General features: G+C 45.8%; 1 protein-coding gene across 4 annotated transcripts in view; it reads right to left on the bottom strand.

Annotated features, from left to right (window-relative positions):
• Positions 1-292: 292 nt before the first annotated feature.
• The window catches only part of SOBP (sine oculis binding protein homolog), a 160360-nt gene continuing 138873 nt past the window's right edge, over positions 293-21779 (bottom strand). For 3 of the 4 annotated variants that reach the window (XM_087443958.1, XM_087443961.1, XM_087443962.1), the window contains 2 exons: positions 19545-21491; positions 293-1942 (listed from right to left, as the gene is read on the bottom strand). In XM_087443958.1, coding sequence (XP_087300084.1) covers positions 19548-21491 — 1944 coding nt within the window. In that variant the 3' untranslated portion in view covers positions 293-1942; positions 19545-19547. Of the gene's footprint in view, positions 1943-16736; positions 21492-21779 lie in introns of those variants that run through there. The other variant, XM_087443960.1, reaches the window with a different exon arrangement.

The raw sequence follows: 21779 nt of genomic DNA, 5'->3' as shown, positions 1-21779 counted from the left end.
GAGAAAAGCAAAATAAGCACATGTAAGTGCATTTTTTTTTCTTAGAGATTTATTTTTGTTTGATGAATCTGACACCGGTCAGGGAGAGAGGAGGATGTCAGGAGCCCCGCAAGGAAATGAGCCCCCAGAGGAGGGGCTGCTGCTTCCTGCGCGGGGGATTTGGCGTTCGGGTGGGTTGGTTGGTTGGTTGGTTCAATTTGTTGCTGGAAGTTTTCCTTTTGTTTACTTTTATAAATCTCTCCCCGGGCTCGCGAGCTTCCCCTCCCTCCCACCTCCCTTCCCCTGCCCCCCAATTTCATTTTTAAAAAGCGAGCTCGCTCGCCAGGTGTGTCCCCCAAGCTCTCACAGCTCTAATAAATAAGGAGCACCTGTAAAACAGTAGCTTGACTTGTTAAGTGACTCTGTACAAAGGAGAATATAGAAATACAGTATGTACACCGCATCCACGGCCCCATGGGGCTCCAAGGCCGGCGCGACACCGTCCCAGCCTCGCCCGCCCACCACCCGCCACCCCTGCTGCCGGCTCAGCAGCCCTGTGGGCAGGGGCACCTGGACCCCTCCAGAGGGAACAATTGCTTTATTTGAGTTAGTAAACAGATACACTGAATCACAAGGTGATTTGATTTTTTTTTTAGTTTTCTTCTTTTTTTTGATTTTTTTCTTATTTTTTCTCTTTTTTTTTCTGTACTCATCAGAATGGGATACTCCACGACTGTCTCACCGACTCAGTGCCAGTACACATGCTCTAGAGGACTTCTGGACTCGCAGCTACAACTGTACAAGTGCACACAAGAAAATCTACCCTGTTATCCTCCACCCACTGACTGAGGATCGAATTGCACATTTCTCTTAACCATGACAGGAGAAAGCAAACAGTGAAACAGAATCATGGGTGATCTTTCTCACTTTCCCTTTTGTTTTCATTGGTTTGTCCATACCATTCTAATTATCATGAAAGGGCTCTGCTATAGAGAGATTGCTTCACTGACTTCCTGGATCACCGAAAACCATCAGGGTTGAAATTTCATCCAAGTCTTTCGTGACGCCCAGCAAATATCCCCTCTCAGATTATTTTACACCTTGAGGGCATTTTGGTCTTCAGTTCAACACTCTTGCTCTGTTCCCAAATGGGGCGCTATTTAGGGGAATTTAAAGAGAAAGCTGAGAAGAATAAACATTTACCGAGTTCTCTTGGCGTTCAGTCTCTGAAAAACCACAGTATAAACTATTCATGCTGCTTCTTACATCTGTCAAATCGAAAATTAAAAGCCATAAAAGTGTAACACTGAAAATATGGCATTAAAAAGGATAAAGGTGGCCTTTGTAAAAATAACAAGAAAAGTATATTAGCCAATAAAATATTCTAACTCTTCATTTAAAAGTGCATCCTGGGCAGGACAGAGATGAACCTGAAGTGTTGGGACTCCAGTGCGATCCCTCTCCGCCGTCAAAACGTGGACAGTCTAGGTCCAAAACCGTACAATGCAAATCACAATTCTTAGTGTAGCAGCAAAACCACAGCAGTTTTTAAAAAGATTAAAAAAAGATTTTTGTTTCCAAATCCGTATCATCTTCCAGCCTCACCCTCTGAGCCTTGAAGATGGAGCGGGGAGAATACCTACATTGGTCCTTGCGGCTTGTTGGTGTTATGTTCTTTTAAAACCAAGGGCAAAATCCCTAAGTTCCTCTGGGGAGAAGCAGAGATGGTGGCAGCAGGAAGGCTGGGCCTGCTTGGTGGGTCCAAGATGTGCTGGCTTCTCTGGGCTAGAGGCCACCGAGGGAGAGCTGCTTCCTCTGAGATGCTTAATGACAGGAAGCGGCTTTATTTTCTTGAGTTTTAGCCAGAGGGGGTGGTGAGCTGACCAGCTGGTGTCATTGGATGGCGGGACATGGTTTGCTCTGCGCCCTCTCTCCATGCAAGGTACCCTGTGAGTGAGCGTTCCTGGAAAAAGATGAGAAGGGGCCTGTGAGCATCTACTGGACCAAACCACCTCCCCCCCTCCCCCAAGCTGGGGAGAACCCAGGCATGAGTCAGAGCAAGACACTCTCCAGCCATCAGGTCAGACCTAAGATGAGTCCCTAGAACTAAGGCAGCACAGCATGATTTCAACATGACTTTCATTCACGGTTCTGCTCAGGGTACGCCCTGCCAGCTCTGCGCAAGGAAATGAAACTCGAGTCGCTTTTTGGAATACCATAATGAGCATGGCGCACCACGCCCTCACCCAAAGACCACAACAGCATCCTTTGCGACCTGGCAATTTTCACCCTCCACATTTATGCATGCTTAACTGGCAGGAGATCTTTTGAGTTGCCCAAGGTCACCCCAAAGCCAGACAAGCCTGGAGTTCTAGACCTCACCCCTGTATTCCACGCTCTGGTGTTTGCTGCAAAGGAAGAAAGCCAAGAGATTCACTTTTTAGCACAGGAAAAATTACCATGGACACATAGATCTCTCTTCCTATGGTTTCCTACGGAGGCAACTAAGCTGGCAGAAATGCCCCTTTCTAAGGGTCTTGCCTGACAAAAGTGAGCCATTCACATCTCTTCATATCCTAATCAAACAGTAGCACAGGACTGGAAGACAATAAACCAACCAGGCCTTGAGATCCTGGGGCAGAGGGTCTTATTCACCAGGAAAGTTCGTTTCTGGGGAATACCCACCCCAACTTTCACCACTGACATTAGGCTCTGCCTCTCCATCCCTACTGGCTTATTTCATTTGCTGCTAGTCCCTTGGTTTGAAATATAACCTCTTGAGGACACTCAGTCACTCCCAGTAAGCAGCCACTTAGAAGTCTGCCAACAAACTGTAAAGTCCCTGAGGTCTGGGGCTGTGTCTGTTTTGCTCTCTACACCCAGCTCCTAGTTCAGCTCGACACATATTTGTCAAATGAATGAGGGTCCTGCAGCTCTCGCTCCCCATGCCCCAAAATAGTACCTTTTTCTCCTGCCAATAAATGGGGATGTCAGAAATGTGAATGGGTAAAATTTGGCTAATGTGAGGTGGTGACAAAGGACTCATAAACATCTTTACAATGGTTGCGATTATTCCTAGAACAATGAACAAATAATTTCAGAGAGGTGATAGAATTCAGAACTTGAAAGGACCCCAGGATAATATACTACAAATTTCCTCATTTTATAGATGAAGAAATGGAGGCCACAAAGAGACCTGAAAACTTGCTCAGAGTGTCTGTAGCATGAATTTAGTACAAGGGTGAGGAGGTCAAAATGCCCACGGGGAGGACAAAGTCCAAGCTTGTGCTTTGAACCCGGCTATCCAAATCCTCGTGTTAATGGAACCAACATGATCAGCCAAAAACAAGGTTTGAAAATCTGAATGTGCATGACAGGAAATGCCTGAGTTCCCCAAATCACATTAAATCACCAGATCTGTGTGCATTTAATATGTATATTAAATAACCAAAGTGAAAATGCAAAACACCACAAATATGCAATGGGGGTGGAATTACAAGGCCATGGAAACCTTTTCATTTGGCATGGTCAGATTTGGAAATGTGGATATTTGTCTCTGAATAAAGAGCTCACTTTAACTTCTTTCTTTCTCTTTCTCTCTTTCTTTCTCTTTCTCTTTCTTTCTTTTTTCTTTCCTCCCTCCCTCCCTTCCTTCTTTCCTTCCTTTCTTTCTGGTTTTATTTTTTTTTGAGAATGAGAGACAATGGCGAGAGGGATGCAGAAACAAAAAGCCACCATAAAATGCGAGGTCACAAAGGACTGAGAAGGAGCCTTGGAAATGACAAATGGATCCAAACACACCAGCGTAGCTTCTTCCGGGGACGATTCTTTTCCGTTTAGCGAGCACAGCCTGAAACTTGCTGTGGAGGAAGGGAAACCGTCCCCACCTCTGGGCTTGGGATCAAGAGTGACCAAATCTTGTAGTCAGAGGGGGCCTGTAAATTCTTTCTTTCAAAAGGAAAAGGAAAAAAAAGTGCTTAACACTTTCCTCCAGTGACTGGGAACCACCACCATTTTGAATTACTTCCTTAAGAATGCTATAACTGCTTTTTCCATGATGTAGCTTTTTTCTTTCATGTAATCATGACCCCAAAAAGTGGAATATTTCTCAAATAAATTTCTTTATGTTCAAGTCACCTTTGGACAAAGGCCAAAATGGACAGCATCGACCTACTTGGAGAAAATTTCAAGGCTTTTCATAAGGGACTAGGAAAACGAGATTATAATGAGAGCCATTCTGGAACCTTAACTACAGCGTTTGCCATCCCAAACACTATAATAATCATTATTATTCACTGGTATCTATTATTGTCTGCTAAATAATATGTGTTTTCCCCCAAAGTTCTAAAGGATGCAGCTGTACCACACTCTCTTTTTTGCAGCCCCACTCCTGCTGCTCTGAAAGCGTCCTCACACCGAGCTTATTTTAAGAGAATGGCAAAGTAGACAATTTGTGCTGTTTCCTTCCCTCTCACCACACACTTGCCGTGTCTGGGACACCCACAAAGGCCAGATGGTGGCAGTACAAATCCCTTTCTCCCCATAACATTTGAGGAGGGGGTGGTCCTGAAGTCATCCTCATTTGTTCTTCTGGCTCTGACTAGCTCAGGGCAGCCCCCTTGTTGGCAGCCCCCTTGTTGGTGACACAGGAATAGACTCTGGAATCGATGAAAACGCAGACCCAAGCTTGGGCTTCACTTTCCTGATAGTTATTGGTATGCGAGGTACGAAACTCAAGAGTGGGGAGGAAGCAAGCTTGAGTTTTAGAAAGTGATCAGGACAGGAAGTTCCAGAGCGGAAGCCCATTCCTACTCTGCCCTTCACAAGCAGAGGGATCTTATGGAAAATCCGCCCTGTCTGTCTAAATTTCTTAATCTGAGCAAAGGGGAAATTACTACGGTAAGTAAGACAGAGATGTAAGTTACAGTCCAGTGTGACCCCTAACTAGCTGTGTGACCTTGGACCTATTCCTTAACCTCCCCAAGCCTTGATCCTTCCTGTGAAATGGGGGCCTGGGTGAGATTGTCTATTATATCTTCCATCTCTCACAATCTGTGATTGTAGGATCTTTGGACCAAAGCCAGTATCAAGTATGTAGATTATAAACTTGAGCAGCTGAATATTAATCTGTTCTCAGAGTATAAGGAAGACTATTAATTTCTGGGCCCCGAAGTCCAAAGTTGCAGAAAGAGTCTCCTTCTCTCTATTAATCACACACACGTGCACACACACGCGCACGAACTCACCACTGGCAGAGATTTTTGGAGTGTCCCTTAATGCAGGGGGTTCTGGGGAAGTGGCTCTACTTGTGCCTCACATTTGGGTTTTCTTCTGAATTGCGGTTTGTCTGAAAGCAGGACAACCCAGAGCCCTGTTACATGGCACATTACACGCACACAGCCCATCCTGTATAACCTGTATGTACAGTGTATGAAGACCAGCTCCACAGCGCACGGTCTCCAGCAGGCATGGACAGCCAGGTACCTTCAGAATTCCAAGCCCACCTGCCCCCTTTGGCCAGAGGAATGAAGTGTCTTCCTCATGGAATCATAACTGCACACCAAGTGCACTGAGAGAGCCTCCGTCCACCTGGCACTTTTCCTTTTCATCACAAAAGCATTGCTAAGAGTGTGACTGAGTTACTCATTCTCCTTTATTACGCAAGAATTTTCAGAGAATTATAGAGAACAAAAATGTGCCTGAGCACTAATAAATTCTTTCAGTGCTGATACTGTCAAAATATGGCCAGTCTCACCTTTTCTTCTTGGCCTTTACACACTAAGACTTACGCTGATTGCATTTAAAAGGAAATTTTATAATTCCCAGGCATCATTCCTCAAAGAAAATGTGTGTCCAGAGAAAATGTCTGTCTTATTCTACATCCCAACATTTCCAAGCTAGTCCCTCCATGGTGCAAGAGTCCACCTCTACCAGAAAGCCTGCTTCGATTAATCTAATCCATTTTCCAAACTTTCATTCCTCTTTCTTTCCTTAATTACTTTTGTCATTAGCATAATCAAAATCCTGTGGGTCTGTCCTGTCTTACCTGGTTAGAAGGCAACCTCTCTGTGTCTGTCGTTGTTATTCCCAGGAATCTAAAATCCTGTGGTGTCAACTCTATGATGTGCAAGAAATGCCTTTTGCCAAACTGACTTGCCTTTGTCCTATAACCCAGGTCCTACTAATGATGCCACTCACTTGGGCACGTGGGCCCATCACTTATCACGTTTAAATACAGCCATTACGTGCTGGCTTCGGCCACGCTGTTTATCTGGGACAATAACATGTCCCAGAGGACTGGACAGCTCTCAGGTAGCCACAGCTATTCTGGGACACTCACAAGGGTACAGCCCTGCAGTCAATGAACAGAGCCACCTGCGCCAGCTGATAAAGCCGGGTGTGATGCCAGATAGTGGTCTCCGCACCAAGCCCATCCCAGAAAGGACTACGCTTGGCAAGGTTTTGCCCAAAAAATGGTTCCCTCTCTCCTCAGTCAACTATTGCTTCATGAAGAGCTTTGAAATGGCATTTACTGAGATGGAAACAGTTTTCATTTATGAAGTGGATGGCATCTCTTTTCTTATAGCTCACTAATTGATGAACGTAATTAAAAAACATCACTTCTCCTTTTTAGTGTGATTGTCATGGGAAATAACTCGTGGTGAGGAGGGGGGTGTAGGGGGCCAAGGGTGAGCATCAGCTTAGCTCAGGGCTGGCTCTGGTCTGAATCGCAACTTCATCACCACTGAGCTGCTCACCCCTTGGGTTTGACAAGCTAAGGCTCATGTATATTTAAAAGAAAAAAATTAAACCAAACATAAGATCTTGCTTTTTAAAATATATATATATAATTTTCTTCTTTAGCAATATCTCTTATTCTACTCTTTAATCAATAAAAATCACAACCATACAAGACCCCCTACTGAGATAACTCCATCTTTAATTCTTTGTTTTACAAATTAAAATTTTGGTTTTCTTTGCTTAGCTGGTTCTCTGAGTGAAACGGATAAAGAGGCCTGTGTAGTCTTACAAGGAGTCACTGCTGTCTCCTGCTGACCTCTGAAAGTTCCTGGGGGACAAAGAACCTTGAACCAGGGAACCTCCTCTTGTGCGCTTCACCCTGGACAACCGATCCTCTTTAACTACTTCTGGTCCTTTCTGGAAGCTGGGAATTTAAGCAAAGCAAATGACTCTGTCTCTGGCCTTTTGCTAAAAGCAGACAGGGATTCATGACACACAGTGCACATTTGTACAAATGCGCTGGAGCAGGTGGCTACACCCATTTTCACAAAAGAGAAAAAGAGAACAAAGAAGAATTACATGATATAGCTAATATTCTGCAGGAAATTTTGAAGAAGAGCCTAGAGTCCTATGCCCCCAGCTTTCAGGACCAAGCACTTCCCATTATGGTTTGAGGAAGCTGTAGTGTTTTCAAAGAAAGGAGTCAAATTTTATTGAGCACCTTCCTTATGTCAAATACTGCCTTAGGCACTTTTTATATAGTTATTTCACTTGAAAACAAGTATATTTTATATACTTATTTCACTTATACACTTATTTCATTGAAACAACAATGCTACTAAAGTGTTCCTTATTGTCCCCATTTTACAGATGAGGAAACGTTCCCAGGAAGGTTAAGGAACTTATTTGCTCAAGGTCACTGCTAGAAAGGGGCAAAGCTGAATTGAAGTCCAGCTCCTATGACCCCAAAGTTCACAGCCCATCCATGGAGTGCTGACCCCAGTTCAGGTTTCATCTCTTCCCTTCCTTACTCTGACAAGCGGGGGTCACAGTGTCAGAGCTGTGAGGGGCCTTAGAGACATACACAGTCCAGCTCCTTTGCTTTGCAAACAAGAACTCTGAGAAGTTATTTGATAAGAAATAATAATTGCATTTTCATTCACATCCTATCTAGGATACAAACTAGCCGATGCTGGTTCGTGCCTTCCAAAAATTCTGCCTTGGACAAAAAAAAGTAGATATTTATTATATTAAGATTGAGTTTGTTAGTTCTCTATATTATCTGAACATAGGCCTTCTAGGTATTAAAAAAAAAAAAACAAAAGAACCTAGAAAAAAAGCAGCTTTATGTGGCAAGTAAGTCTATGGATCAACAGATTTTAAGATTTTTAGGTGAGATCCAGAAAAGAGGTCTTTCTGACACTTTATTTATTTTTTTACAACCAGCCCATTAGCAGAGAGAAAAAGGAGGAGAGAGGCTTCATATTCATGGAAATTTCACTGTAAAAAGTAAGAGCAAGCATACCGATCCCCCCACCACCACAACAAACAGCCCAGGATATGGGGATTGTGGTTAATAATTGCTTTTCTGCAACCCTTCAACCCTTCTACCCCAGATGTTCAGGTACAATCTCTTTCCTCTCTGAAATCAGCTGCCCAACGTGGGGAAGCGATGCTGTGGGTGGCAAAAATATGACTCTGCTTGGCACAGGGCGTGTAACTCAAGCAGCTTTGTCGTATCCCATGTCCCACTGCGAGGAAAGGCAGATGAGGACTCAGGTTCTAATCCTAGCTGTGCCACTCTGTGACCCTGAGCATTCACTCTGTTTGTCCCAGTCTCGACTTGTAAAAGTGGAACCAGACATCTTACGAGAATTTCTGGAATGACAGCATGGAAGTGTTTCATTACCTTCCATGACACATCTGAGTGACGAAGCTCTGGGCTGCAGGGGCCACCATAACAATTCTTACAGTAAGTACCTACTATGTGCCAGGTACCTCCTGGACATTTTAACTTACGTTATTTACACTGGAGCCTGATAACTCTATAATTCATTTTTTTTGTATATAAGACATGCTCAGTAGTTTTACATGGAGACTCTGGAGCCAGGCTGCCACTCAAATCCTAGAGCTGCCATTTACTGGCCAAAGACTCTGGGTGGGAGACTTAACCTCTCTGTGCCTCACTTTTTTCATCTGTAAAATGGGTTTAATGGGTATCCCATAGGGTTCTCGTGGGCATGTAGCATTTGGAACACTGCCTCCACGTAGGAAGTGCTCAATAAATATTAGCTGTTACAACTATTTAATGAGAAAATGCAGGCACAAGAGGTTATAAAACTTGTCCAAACTCACAGCTGGTAAGCAACACAGCTGGTTTTCAAATCACAGCAGGCCTCACTCCAGTCCTGTGCTCTTCTCCCAGGCATTATGGCCTTTTAACAGGACAGTAACTGCCATTTCTACGGCACCTATGATGTGCCATACTCTCCATATGTTTTCTTACCTACCCCTCACAGCACTGTTATTATTACTCATGAAAATAATAACTCAGAGAGGATGAGTCACTTCCTCCCTCACCTAATAAATGGCTCTGTCAGGATTTGAACCCAGGCCAGCCCAACTCCAGAGCAGATATTCTTATCCACAAAACCACACTGCCACCTTCCTTCACTCCTGGGAGCCCACTGATGCCACATATGGAAGCTTCAGAAGGTCTATGGCCTGGGAAGTTAAAAAAGATAAATAACATCTCCAAAAGTTGCCAAACTCCCTTAAAAGGACCTGCAGGCCCTGGAAGGATCTGATTCAGATTCTGTGAAAGTCTCGGTGTCTGAGGTAGAGCACGACACCCAAGCCTTATGGCTGCTCTTCAGGCCAAGGACAGAGCATTTGGGCATCACTGTGGCCACTGTCCAGTCTCCGTGTCCATCATCAGGGAAGTCCTCTGCCAGGAGGGCCGCCGCCTGCCTCCGTGCATCCACTAGGCGACAGCCGACAGCCCACACCACTCCCTGCCCCGCTGGCCTAAGGCTCAGAGCAGCTGGTCAGAGGGGCGGTGCCCGTTTCTGTGGCAGTCTGGGGCCTGGCCAGCATCCTCCTTGACTGGCCTTTGTGAGGTTTCCTTCTACCGTGTGCTATGAGGCCTCCTTAGGCCTACTCTAGGCACAAAGAAAGGAGTTCTTCCTCCCACTGCTTACATACTTAAGACATAGATACGGCAGTGTCCGCCCCTCACACTGTAGCGATAACATTCTGCAATGTTTAGAATCAACCGCTGGTAATTAGCCTGTCATCAGGATGCGATCAGCTTTAGCGATGCCAGTCTTGCTTCCTTTCAGTCTACGAACAGCTGCTAAAGTAATTTTCCGCAAACACAGATTTCATCCTGTCACTGCTCTGCTCGAGGTCGTGGTGACGCTGCCTAATGTACAGAGTACAAATTCCACAATCTCCTGCTCCACTGCTCCCTGCCCTCCTCAGCCTCCTGCTCCTCTCCCTCTGCAGTCAAGCCCTCGGCTCCAGCCAAGTGAAGGGCAAGGTCATCCCTAACGTGGCTTGCTCTTCTCTGCATCTGTGGCTTTTGACATCCGATTGTATCCCTTATTCCTCCTCTCCTGGATGCCAGTCCATGTCCCTCCCCCGCTGTAGAACCTAACTCCAAACTCACCTGCTTTATGGAACGGTATCAGGGTAACTCCGTTAGCTAGCTAGTCCTTTCCTGAGACTCTTCTCATTCATTCGCTCAACAAACACTTGTGTGCTCATTCTGGCAGCCCCTGAGCTAGGGGCTCGGTTACAACAGGTGAATTGCCCCCACTCCCTGCCCTGGCTGAAGCCTGCTATCTATTGTATCACATCAGTTTGCAGGTTCCACATGTTGCCTGTAAAAGTGACCTCGGTTATTTTGTATCCCTCTCAGAAGGTTATTAGCTCCTCAAAACAAGTCAAGGATCCCTGCCACACCCTCTCCCACTTTTTTTTCTTTTCTCTCCTTCCTTCCTCCCCCCCTCCTTCCTCTCTCCCTTCTTTCCTCCGTCCTTCCTTCTTTTCTTCCTTCCTCCTTCCTTCTTTCCTTCCTTCCTCCCTTCTTTCCTTCCTTCCTCCCTTCTTTCCTTCCTTCCTTCCTTTCTGACATCTCCTAATAACAGTGTCCCTGCATGAAGTCAATGTTAGATATTGTTAGTTAAAAATGGATATGTTTTACCCTCTAGAGAAATAAATGACTATCTCTGAACCATAAATAAGTGAAAGGGGACTGCCTCCCTCCGTTTGGATATGATTAGGAGTTTATTAAGTTTTGCAGATTGTGATACATGAATTAAGTATAAATTAAGAACTCCAAATACAGGACTTTTTAAAAGTTATTATTCCTGTGCCTAGGCCACACACACACAGCTGAGACAGAGAACAAGTTGATCACGTGATCAGACGGTGAGGGGTGCTGTCAAAATCAGAACCCTGAACCAAAATCAGAAACTTCATTTGCACGTTCATGTTTTTCCACAAAAACTTTCTCATAGGTTTTCAGTTAGCATTTGGGATTCACGTTGTTCAAATCTTGATTTGAAAATAGACATTAAGTCCCATGTTTATGATGCCATTCTGTTAAATGAGAGGATGGAGGGACCTGGATGTATTTTTGGTTTGGCAAATTGTAGAACTATTTTTTCAAACATTTGGGGTTTGGCTAAAATGAAAACTTATTTTGCCAAGCACTGTGGCCTTAATTTTTAAACCCATGTGTATTTTAAGAGAAATTCAATCTATATGTTTCTGACTCATTTACACTTAACTCATGAAAATGCTGTTTGGTACAAGCGATTAGATGTCCAGGCAAGTTTATGAGTCTTTTTAAGCCTTCTTTTCCCCTGTTCTTACCAGAAAGTTGTATTTTGCCAGCCATAAAAGAGTGTGAGCCCCAGAGGCCTGTGGTCAGTTTGAAATTTATAACCTCCGAAGCTTAAATGGATTCTGGATTTGGAAAAAGGTTTTTTTTCCTCTCCTCTTTTTCATATTAAGTGCACAAACAGACTACCTATGATAAAGCCGGGCTCCTATGTCTTAGTTTCCAAGATGGCTGAAGGGGAATAGTAAAGAATTCAATCTAACCACCAATAAATTGTCCCTAAGACATTTCGGAGGAACAATGTGACACTTTAAGTTTACGTGGACACAGATTCAAATCCAACACCCTGATGGAAAGTTTTACTAATTACTCTTAGGATACGAAAAAGAGGTGGGACTCATCACCATTCAAGTCAGACATTTCACTTTTGGGGGACTGGGGAACTTTTTTTTAATCACAGTCAATTGACCCTGTTTATGACTTTTTATACATTTTTAAAATAAGCTGAAATCTGCTAAAAACAGCATTTGAATTAAAACCAGAAAAGCAGGAAGAACATGCACGCACACTGCAATGACTTCCCCCTAGACCTTCTATATATAATGATGCTCAGATATCACTCCAGTATAGTATTCTAGTGGGAGAAAACTTTTGGATAAAGTCCCTAAAAATGGCTTATAAATATTTAAAGTATAAGCATCTAACAAATCATAATGACAAAGTTTTACATTTAAACACATGTGCTCCAAATATCTTGAAATTACTCTAAATATGGGTTTAAAATATCAAAAGCGTTTGTTGATGCGATGCAGAACTTTGCAGAGAAACTTGAACCTGATCATTCCTGCTCCCACAACACCCGATCTGCACAATTTTTAAAGTGTGCGTGTGTAGATTTCCTTAGAAAAAGATCACATTACAGCCTGAATTTCCAAAACAAGAGTCGAAGGATGAAATATAGGGTTTCCCCTTCTCTCACCAAATGCAGCCTAGCCACTTTGCTTCTAGATAATTTGTTATTGTAGGTTGGCTCAAATTTAAGACAGTAACATTTTAGAAACACTTGGAGAACTAAGCCAGCTGCAAGGAGGATATCATTACAAATTGAGACACATGTTGTATGGGAATACCGTTCATTTTCTATACCAAAAACATGTCTGGGGAAATAAGCCATGCAAATGAGGGAGAGAGAGACTTTTTAATTGCATTTTTTGGATGTTAGGTCAGTGTTTCATATCAAATGAGTCCATAAACTGTGTTTCTCCCTCCTATTCTTTAAATGCCATCAGTCACATTCTTACTTCCCCTTTTACCCAAAACAAAACACAGCTTGCTATCAAGGAAAGGCAACAAACCAGAGGTTCAAAGGCGGAAATGATGAGACAACCGGCAGCACAAATATCTAGATGAGACGAGGCTGGGGAGCCTGGACAGCTTTGGTTTGTCACCGTCCTGACCCCACTGCTGCGTGGAAAGGTAGTTCTGCTCTCGTGTTCCCTTCTCCCTATTCAGTTGTGCGTTTGGGCAACATGCACAAGCATGTTATTGCTCATGACCATAGCCCAGCCCTGGGAGTATAGAATTAAGAGATCTCAGGGGCAACTTGACTGGTTTCTAATTTAAGAATGTTTCATACACTCAGGAGCTAATATAAGCATGAGAGACTAATTCCAAGTCTTTGTAGTTACTATACTTTGCTTTTGCTCCAGTTGTTTTCACTAGAATCTTTTAAATAATCCTTGAAATAATGTGTGTGTGTGTGTGTGTGTGTGTGTGTGTGCGTGTTTCCCCTCCTCGTTGAGGGCCTCACATTCTCAATCCTGACCCCACTCTACTTTTTTCTCAAGCAGAATGCCATGGAAATCCACAAATCTGAAGAAGAGCTCGACAAGAGGAGTATTTAGAGCCGGCATCTGAGATGACATTTACTCCTTTTCCTTGAGAATGGGACCCTGTGAAACGATGCCAGCACTAAATTGTTTATCTTTTAAAGCTAATTTATTTGTTTCTCTGAAATGGATTCCTTTTATGCTTTTGAGGCATTAAAAAAAAGTTTACACATGCAGAATGCATTGCCTTAACCTGCATCCACATATAAAGTGTTATGCATTTAAACCAGCAACTGAAGAATACAAAATAATTTGGCGCAGGACAGGGTGAAGGAAAATAGAATGGCCATCTTCTGTCCCTTTGGCACAATCTCACTGACAAGAGAGTCTGGAAAAGGCAGAGTGTTGGGGGTGGAGGTAAGTGTTCCAGTACATGACGTAAGTGTTCCATGCTGTAGTGTATTTTGGTTCTCAAACACCTCTGCCCCTCCGCAATGCTTGTCTGCATGAAGGTAGGTGTAAATGATTGAACTATGATGCCCAGGCAGCCACTCAGGCCGGTGAGGAAGTGATTCATTGGAAACCAGACAGGGAGCTTATTTCCAGTGCCCTTCTGGGCAATGGCTTGCTAATAGCTGGTCGAATGCCTTCTCCTTTCCAAGCACACTCTCTCCAGGTGAAGAAGCATGCTAGGGAGCTAGGGAGGATGGGTAGCTCTCCCAGACAGAGCCACATCAATGCACTGGTGTTTACTGAGCCATCCACTTCTCGGACTCTCACCATTCCACTCCCTTGGCCTCAACAGCAGGGTAGAAAGTTTTCCACTGAAGGACAGCATCTCCCTACACAGTAGAAACATAGAAACTTTGAACATCCAAGTCCCGGGCAAGTATCTAGCTTGTTTCTTTTCTTGCTTGCCTTTTCTTCTTTCACCATAGGCACTCCTAGGACATGGTAACTTGAAGAAAGGTCTACAACCTTTTGCATTTTGTCGCTAAGGCAATCTTACTGAGGCAAGTGCTACCTTATGTAGCTGCAACAGTGATTCTGCAACATTAGGTCCACAGCAAAAGTTGCTAAAAATAAATTCTAAGTTTTAAGGGAAACTTGCAATTAATTCAGCTTCCTCAGAGTAACAAGAAAAATTCCAACTCAGATGGTGATAATATAAGATAATCCTTCAAAGATATAAGGCATACTTTCAGTGAAGCCAAAATCTATGGACCTCTCCTCCCAGGAAAATGCCTCTGTGCATAGGCACATAAAACTTTCCACGACATTCCAGGGGGATTTGCTGAAGGCCATCCGTGGACTAGTCCATGGAGCCGACCAGCTTTAGGGAGCTGCCACACGGATCAGAAGGTCTGGAGATCAGGGCCAGGACTAGTGCTGCACTTGCATAACTCTGAGAGTGAGCTCCTCTTTAAAGTTTGCACACTAAGCACCTCTCTTGCCTCACCCTAGTCCCAGCCCTGCTGAAGATGGGGGGTTACGGCTACATCTGAAAGAAATACATACCTAGTCACATATGTCATTTCCTATTCCATCATAATCTGATTGAAATAATATCTAAAAGCCAGAGGCCTGTACATGAAAACCCTCCTTCAATCCCCTTGTCATTAGGTTAAAATAGACCCAGCAGCATTGAATGCAATGCGTCTAAGGCCAATCTTGACACTGTTCATCCCAGCAAACTCTCCTCTACAGTCTGAAATGACCACAGCAAGCGCTCTTTCAGGTCTCACCACTCATTGTGTGCATGATGCAGACCTGGTGTTTCTTGCTGGCTCTTTGAATGATCTATACCTAGAACTGGACGGCCATCTGCATCCTGACAGACAGGCAAAACTTTAACAGCAGGGATGATGTCGCCAATTAACATTTCCAATAGTCAAGTACTAGAACATTCAAAATCTTAAGTCTGGCTTAGGATCCAAGCACATCCCATTTGTATTGATTTTCTCTTCTCATTCCCAATTTTTCTTCTTTTCCTTGCTTTAAAAGTAGGCACCCATTGTAATATCTCCAATGGATGGATTGCAGACAACTCAGGAAGACCACTCTCTCACACTTCTCAGCAGGAGAAACTAAACTGGCAGAAAGTTACCGGTCACCTGCACCCTTTTGGCTTTCCTAGTGAGGCGAGTCACCTGCCCCCTTTGAAATAGTCCTTTCTGAGATTGTGGCTCCATGACCAGACTAATAATTAAACTCTAAACTCCAAAAACCCAAAACTACAGCCGTCTCCTCGAGCTCTCCTAGAGAAAACAAAAAGTGGAAGGAACCCCTGCTGCAGAGGCTGGGAGAGCACCAGGGAACTGGGGCCAGGGAAAAGAGTCTCATATTTTCTTTCTGGTTTTAGAAACACGTAAGAAATTTGGGAGCCACAAAGGTGGGAAGTTGCATGGACTTGTTGCTCCTCGGGAACGGAAAAAGTGAGGGCGAATGGGTTACTCACGGTACACATTTTTTCCATTGATTATTTTACTTAAAGAGAATATGTCATTTCCCTGGAAAATCGAGGAGGGGGGATATTTTCTTTTGAATATATTCAAACATTTGCAAATGGTTACTCTGAACTCCCCAATCTACCATAAACAAGTGTAAACTGCAGAAATTCAGAAAATGTACAAATACAAACAGCTATCCCCCAAGCTCCAAGGCAAAGACAAAGAAGGGAGTATTTCATTTATAAATGGAATTCTTTGTGGAGAGAATAGTTTGGGAAATGTTTATACATTGTTTTCCTTATTATTGGGGGGGATATTTTTTTTCCAGCTTACAGAAGCTGCAGAACTGGTATTTGGAATCTTAAAGGTTGAAGATTAAAGGAAGTTTACAACCTTTTCAAAATCTTCGACTAAACTTAATTAGTTCTGCATCTAGGAAAATATCTGCCCATTGAAGTCATTTGTAATCATATCAACAAACAAAAACGCATAAAGTCAGGTAACCAGAAACAGAATAACTTCAAAATGGAAAAAAAAAAATACTATAATTTGCCAAGAACCAGCAAATATGATGACTTCTTTGAAGACAACTGTAGCTGCCTGGATTGTTGATTTCAAGACACAGTCTGCTTTGAATCTATTTAAAATGATAAAAAAAATAAATAGTAATAAAGTACGAGAATGGTGGGCATAGTGAAAAGAATGAAGAACGCTGACTGAAGCTACTGACAGACTTTCCTATGAGAAATAATATAAGGAGTCACCAGCAAGCCCGTGGAGAAATTGCTCACCTGCACCTCACCCACTACAACTCCGCCTGTGTTTGTTTGGGGTTTCGAATGCTTCCCACTTTGGCTTTAACTCATCACCAAACAGCAGTCACTGTCAGGCCATAAAAGCCACGCAGGCCTTTATTTAACGGATGCATTTCCAATTTCTGCAACCATACGAATGGGCTGGTTTTCTGAAAGCCTAGAAGAAAAACAGCCACCACGTGTGCACAGAAAATCAGGAAGGGTCAGAAAATGTGAGTGAATTACGGCAGGTGGAGACTGCGCTGTGAGGTGACATGGAACCACAGAGGCCAAGAGGAAATGTGATTTAGTGGAGGAGAGGCGGTTCTTCCCCATCTTAAATCACTTGCCTCGTCACCCCACTGTAGCTGGCAAAGCCTGAGCGTCTCTGACTTCAGAGAAAAGCTGTAATTTCTTGGGGAACCCATGGTAAAAAGAACTCTCCAATCTCAAGGGGATGTGGGCAATTTCATCATTGCATCTTCTGAAATTGGCTGAAGCCAGGTTAATATTTTTAGTAACGACTCTGGTCCACATACAAGACCCTAGCCTGATTCTTTATGCAGAAACATATATCATCCAAATAGCCATCATATATTTCATGCTTTTATGTTCTTTTGGCCCCATGCTACTTATGGATTCGTGGTGCTATTCTTGACCTGGTCACTTCTCACTCCAGTAATGGCAGTAAAATCTTTCACCCTCCCCCCCATTCTTCCTTTAATGTCGTTTGAATGAGTGATATTAGAATGTGTTTTAAGTTACAATTCCCAATGCTTTCTGGCTTTCTAAAGGCCATCATTTTTTTGTCCCACATCTTCCCATTACTCACTGCTTTGTCAACCAGATTAAATTACCCTGGTGCAGAAATCAGAGCCATTTTCAATTGAGGTGACTATGAGAAGACTGAGGCCATGTGTCTTCGGACAGCAGAACTTGCAGATGTAAAATCAAGAAGGAATGGTGAACTGATTTTTTATGTTCTGCTCCTACTAGCAAAGACATTAGTGGTAAAGGAAACCTCAAACTATGGTGGCTGAGAAACCACTCTCACACCTCCCAACAAGCCCCCTTGCTCTCGCTTGGTGCTTCCCAAGCAAACTTCTGGCTATGGGTTAGGCAGATGCCGATGTAAATATGGTGACTTAGAGACAATGGTCTGGACATGCCACATCCAGTGTTCTGGTCCACACCTACATCTCCCACTGTGGAGTAATCAGTTGGTATTCTAGGTTTGCTACTTTTGTTGCTGGAAAAAACAAGAAATGAACACTTAGAGAAGTTGGGAGGTAGGCTTGCTTTCTCTCTAGGAACTTTCCCCCAAGACTACTGAGATAGATAAAAGAATTTTATCAAGTAGTGTAACAAAGGGACCAATTAGCCTATTCTCCTACGGAGGTTTAAAGAAAATGCAGCTCTGGAGTCAGACAGTCTGGATTTGAATCTTGACTCTGCTTACTAACTTGGCAACCTTGGGCAAGTTACTTGTCTTAGCTTCCTCATCAGTAAAATGAAGACAATGGTAATTGTCGTATGGATCCAGATCCGAATAACTACTACTGAAAAACACTTAGAAGAGGCCTGCACATACAAATGTGAGCAACTGGTCTTCCCATAAGGTTCACTCCTCCTGCCCAGGCCTCTCCCCCACTCCTCTTTCCATCTCCCCCAGACTGTTAGTGCCTTGAGGGCAAGCACTGCATTATAGTCACCTTTCTACCTCCCAGCACCCAGAAGGAGCTGTGCACGAGTCAGATGCTCAACAGATGTTCATTTCTCTTCCTTTCCTCTCCATAAACAGTTGATAAACCTCAACTGAATGTTAGCCAGTTTGCTGTCCTCTTGATTAGAGGGGAGAGGTCGGGCTCTGGGTCCGGCAGGCCTGAGTTGACTACTGGTTCCCCCACTTACCAGCTCTGATTTGGGCAAACGTCTCCAAGCCTCATCTTCCTCCTTGGTAAGATGCAGACGATGCCTATTCCACCAGGATTGTCGGGGGATGAAATGAGGCCACACCTGGCTATCGCAGGCATGCCACATGTGCTACTTCCCCTTTCCCTTACTGAAATTCTGGACTCACTATCAAGGGTTCACTTGGCATTAAGCAGGATTCCTACTATTAGGTCAGAGATGTGCACCCTCACCCACTTTGGCAACGTGCCCCTCTTCCCTGTGAAAGCCTCCCACTGTCTACCCACCAGCTGAGCTGCTGAGCCAGAAAATGGGAAGAAAGAAAAGCTGGACAGCGACGTCCAGGCCTGCCCTAGGCAATGCTGGCTGGTGACAAAATGAAGGAGGAGACCCCATGAACCGGAGCTATGAGCCACCGCTCCAACACCCTGCCAGGCAAATGGGGCTTAGTGGCCTGGGTTCAGTCAGCACAAGCATGTAAGAAGGTTAGATTTTATTCTCATCTTGCAAATGGAATCCCGTGGTTACTCGGAAATTCAGTGAGTTGGGACATTCTGCCAATACCATCTCCAGGAAGTGGCCCAGCTCACCTTTTACCACAGCCTTGTAACCTCATGACCGAACATTTAAAGGTCCCAAGTAATCTCTCCCTCCTCCCCACATCCTCCTCTTCTTCAACAGGGTGAATTACAGAGAAAAGCATATTAATGAAAGTGTAATTAAGTAGTGTTTCAAGTCAGTTTCAAGACTGGGCTCTACCATTAAGTGACCTCGGGCATGGCACTGAACACGCTGTGACTCAGTTTCCTCAGCTGTAAAATGGGAATGACGTTGGATCAAAATGATGATAGTGTGTGACCACACAAGGTGTACTGGAAAACACGTAAGGTAAAACCATGATTATCAATACGACTCTCTCGCCTCTGCCTCGTAAGAAGTACGGAGAGGTGCACTGGCTCGGGCGGAGGAGAGCCCCAGCGGACATACAAACCTTTTACTTATTCTGATTTCTAATTCGGAGGCACCTCCTTTTGAGCGGAGGCTCCAGGTCCTCCGGCCCGGCGCTGAGCATGGGCGAGGAGATGATGCACGGCGCCATGGCAGTCTTCTCCGCCGGTTTTGGCACAGGCTGGATCACGCAGCCCGTCTTGGGCAGCATGCGCAGAGCATACGCGTGGTCCTCGTCCGCGGGGTTATTAAGGTTCGGGTCTGACTTGTCGCCCCCCGCCAGGGCCTCCTCCCCCATCAGCTTCTTGGCCGCCTCCCCGTCCAGGTGGCAGTTGGAAGCACAGTTGTTCTCCTTGACGGACTCCAGCTCGCTCACCGCGGGCTCCTCGGGCGACAGCAGCTTCTTGGGGGGCGCGGGCGGCGGCGGCGGCGGCGGCGGGGGCTGCTCGGGCGGCGGCTCCGCGCTCTTGGCGCCCTCGGCGGCGGCGCCGCGTGTGCCGTTCACGATGACGTTGCAGGCGGCGGCGGCCTCGGGGCCCGCGGGGGCGCCCGGGCCCGGGTCGCCAGCGGCGGGCGGGCTGCAGTGGCCGTCCCTGCAGCCGCCGCAGGTCCTGCGCTCCGCGGCGCCCGGCTCGCGCTCCGCCTTGACGTGCGCGTGCAGAGCGCGGTGGATCACGTTGTGTAGCCGGGCCCGGTGGCCCACGGTCAGGTCGATGACGCCGTCCTGCGGGCCCTGCAGCACGCCCGGGAAGCCGAGCTGGCCGCCCGCGCCCGGGGGGCTGCCGGCGCGCCGCGTCAGGTCCACTACCTCGCTCCGGCCGTGCTCCGCGGGCGCCAGGCTCAGGGCCTGGCCCGAGCAGCCGGGTGGCGAGTCCGCGGACTTGGACGAGCCCTGCTTGGAGTCCCGGGGGGACAGGGAGTGTCCGCCTGGCTTGCCTCCTGCCGCCGAGGAGTCGCCGGGGGCGCTCGGAATGAAGTTCTCCCCGTTGCTGGAAAATCCGTTGGGGGGCTTGGAATCATTGACGTGAGGGATGGGAATAGGGATGGGGATGGGCACGGGCAGGGGCACGATCACCGGGTATGGCACGAGCAAGGTAGGGGGCGGCACCAGCGGGGCGAGCGACGGCAGCCCGAAATTCATCATCTGGGGCACGGGCATCGGGCCATTTGGCATCATGCTCACGGGCGGGAAGGGGAGACTCGGCAAAGGCGCGCCCGGAGGCGGCGGGGGCAGCAGGCCCGGGGGGTTCCCAGGCATGGTCGGGGTGCTCGGGGGATGGAGGTGGGGCGAGAGCATGGGCCGGTGCATGGGACTGGAAGCGGGGCCCAGGTTCCTGGGGCCGCCCGGAGGGGGCCCGATGCCGGGGAGCATGGGGTTGGACAGAGGGCTGTTGGGGTTGGAGGCGTGGTGTGGCGGCCCGCGAATGAAGGGCGGGCGGATCTGTTGCATGATCTGTTGTTCCATGAAGATGGGCAGCGGGACCGGGCCGCGGTTGGTCATCACCATGGGGGGGCTGCGAGGCGGGACTCCGAGGGGAGGCCCAATGCTAGCAGGTGGCTGGACGGAGACAGGAGGGATGTTTGGAGTCTCGCTGATCGGCATGGACTTGGGCACTGGCGTGGGGATTTTAGTGACAGAGCAGTTGGCAGTGTCAGATGGAGAGACGGTGGTGGACGCCGATGGGCCAGGACCCTGGCTTTGGCCAGCTGCAGCCACTGGGGAGGGGGCCTTCCTCCGAGCGTCTGTTAGAGAGATATTCCAAGAGTCTGGAGTGAGCAGCTGCACCCCGGTGCCTTCTGCTTTATTTTCCATGGGAGGGTGTAATGTGCTGCACAGCCCAGCTGGAAGATTGGCCTGGGTCTCTTTGTAGAAAATGTCCATTTTGTATTGATTGAGACATTTTGCACTGCAGAACTGAAGCCTTCTTTCCCCATCCCCAAAATCCAGGTATTCTTTTGTGTGTCTTATGTGCTTACACCAGTCACATACCTACAACACAGTAATAAAAAGATAAATAAAAAGTAAGATAAGCAATTTCCTTTGGTAGATGGCATTTCAGGTTTCACATAAAGGTTCTTTCAAACTTTATCACAATTTTTCGAACAGGCTGAAGTGCTTCCTTCTCAAAGGTAAAATTCTGAAGTGTTTGTAAAATAATTTCTCCTGGGAAGCCAGAATTGCTTTACAAATATTAACTCTTCAGAATAGCAATTATCACCATCGCCTATTAAAAAAAAAAAAAAAAGAAAGAACTCTGTTGTCCCCTTTATGCATGAC

This window comes from Ceratotherium simum, chromosome 19 (genome assembly GCF_057802395.1).
Source record: "Ceratotherium simum simum isolate JZ-2026a chromosome 19, ASM5780239v1, whole genome shotgun sequence".
NCBI lineage: Eukaryota > Metazoa > Chordata > Mammalia > Perissodactyla > Rhinocerotidae > Ceratotherium > Ceratotherium simum.
The sequence above is the reverse complement of the archived record's forward strand: the minus strand, read 5'-3'. Positions and strand labels throughout refer to the sequence as shown.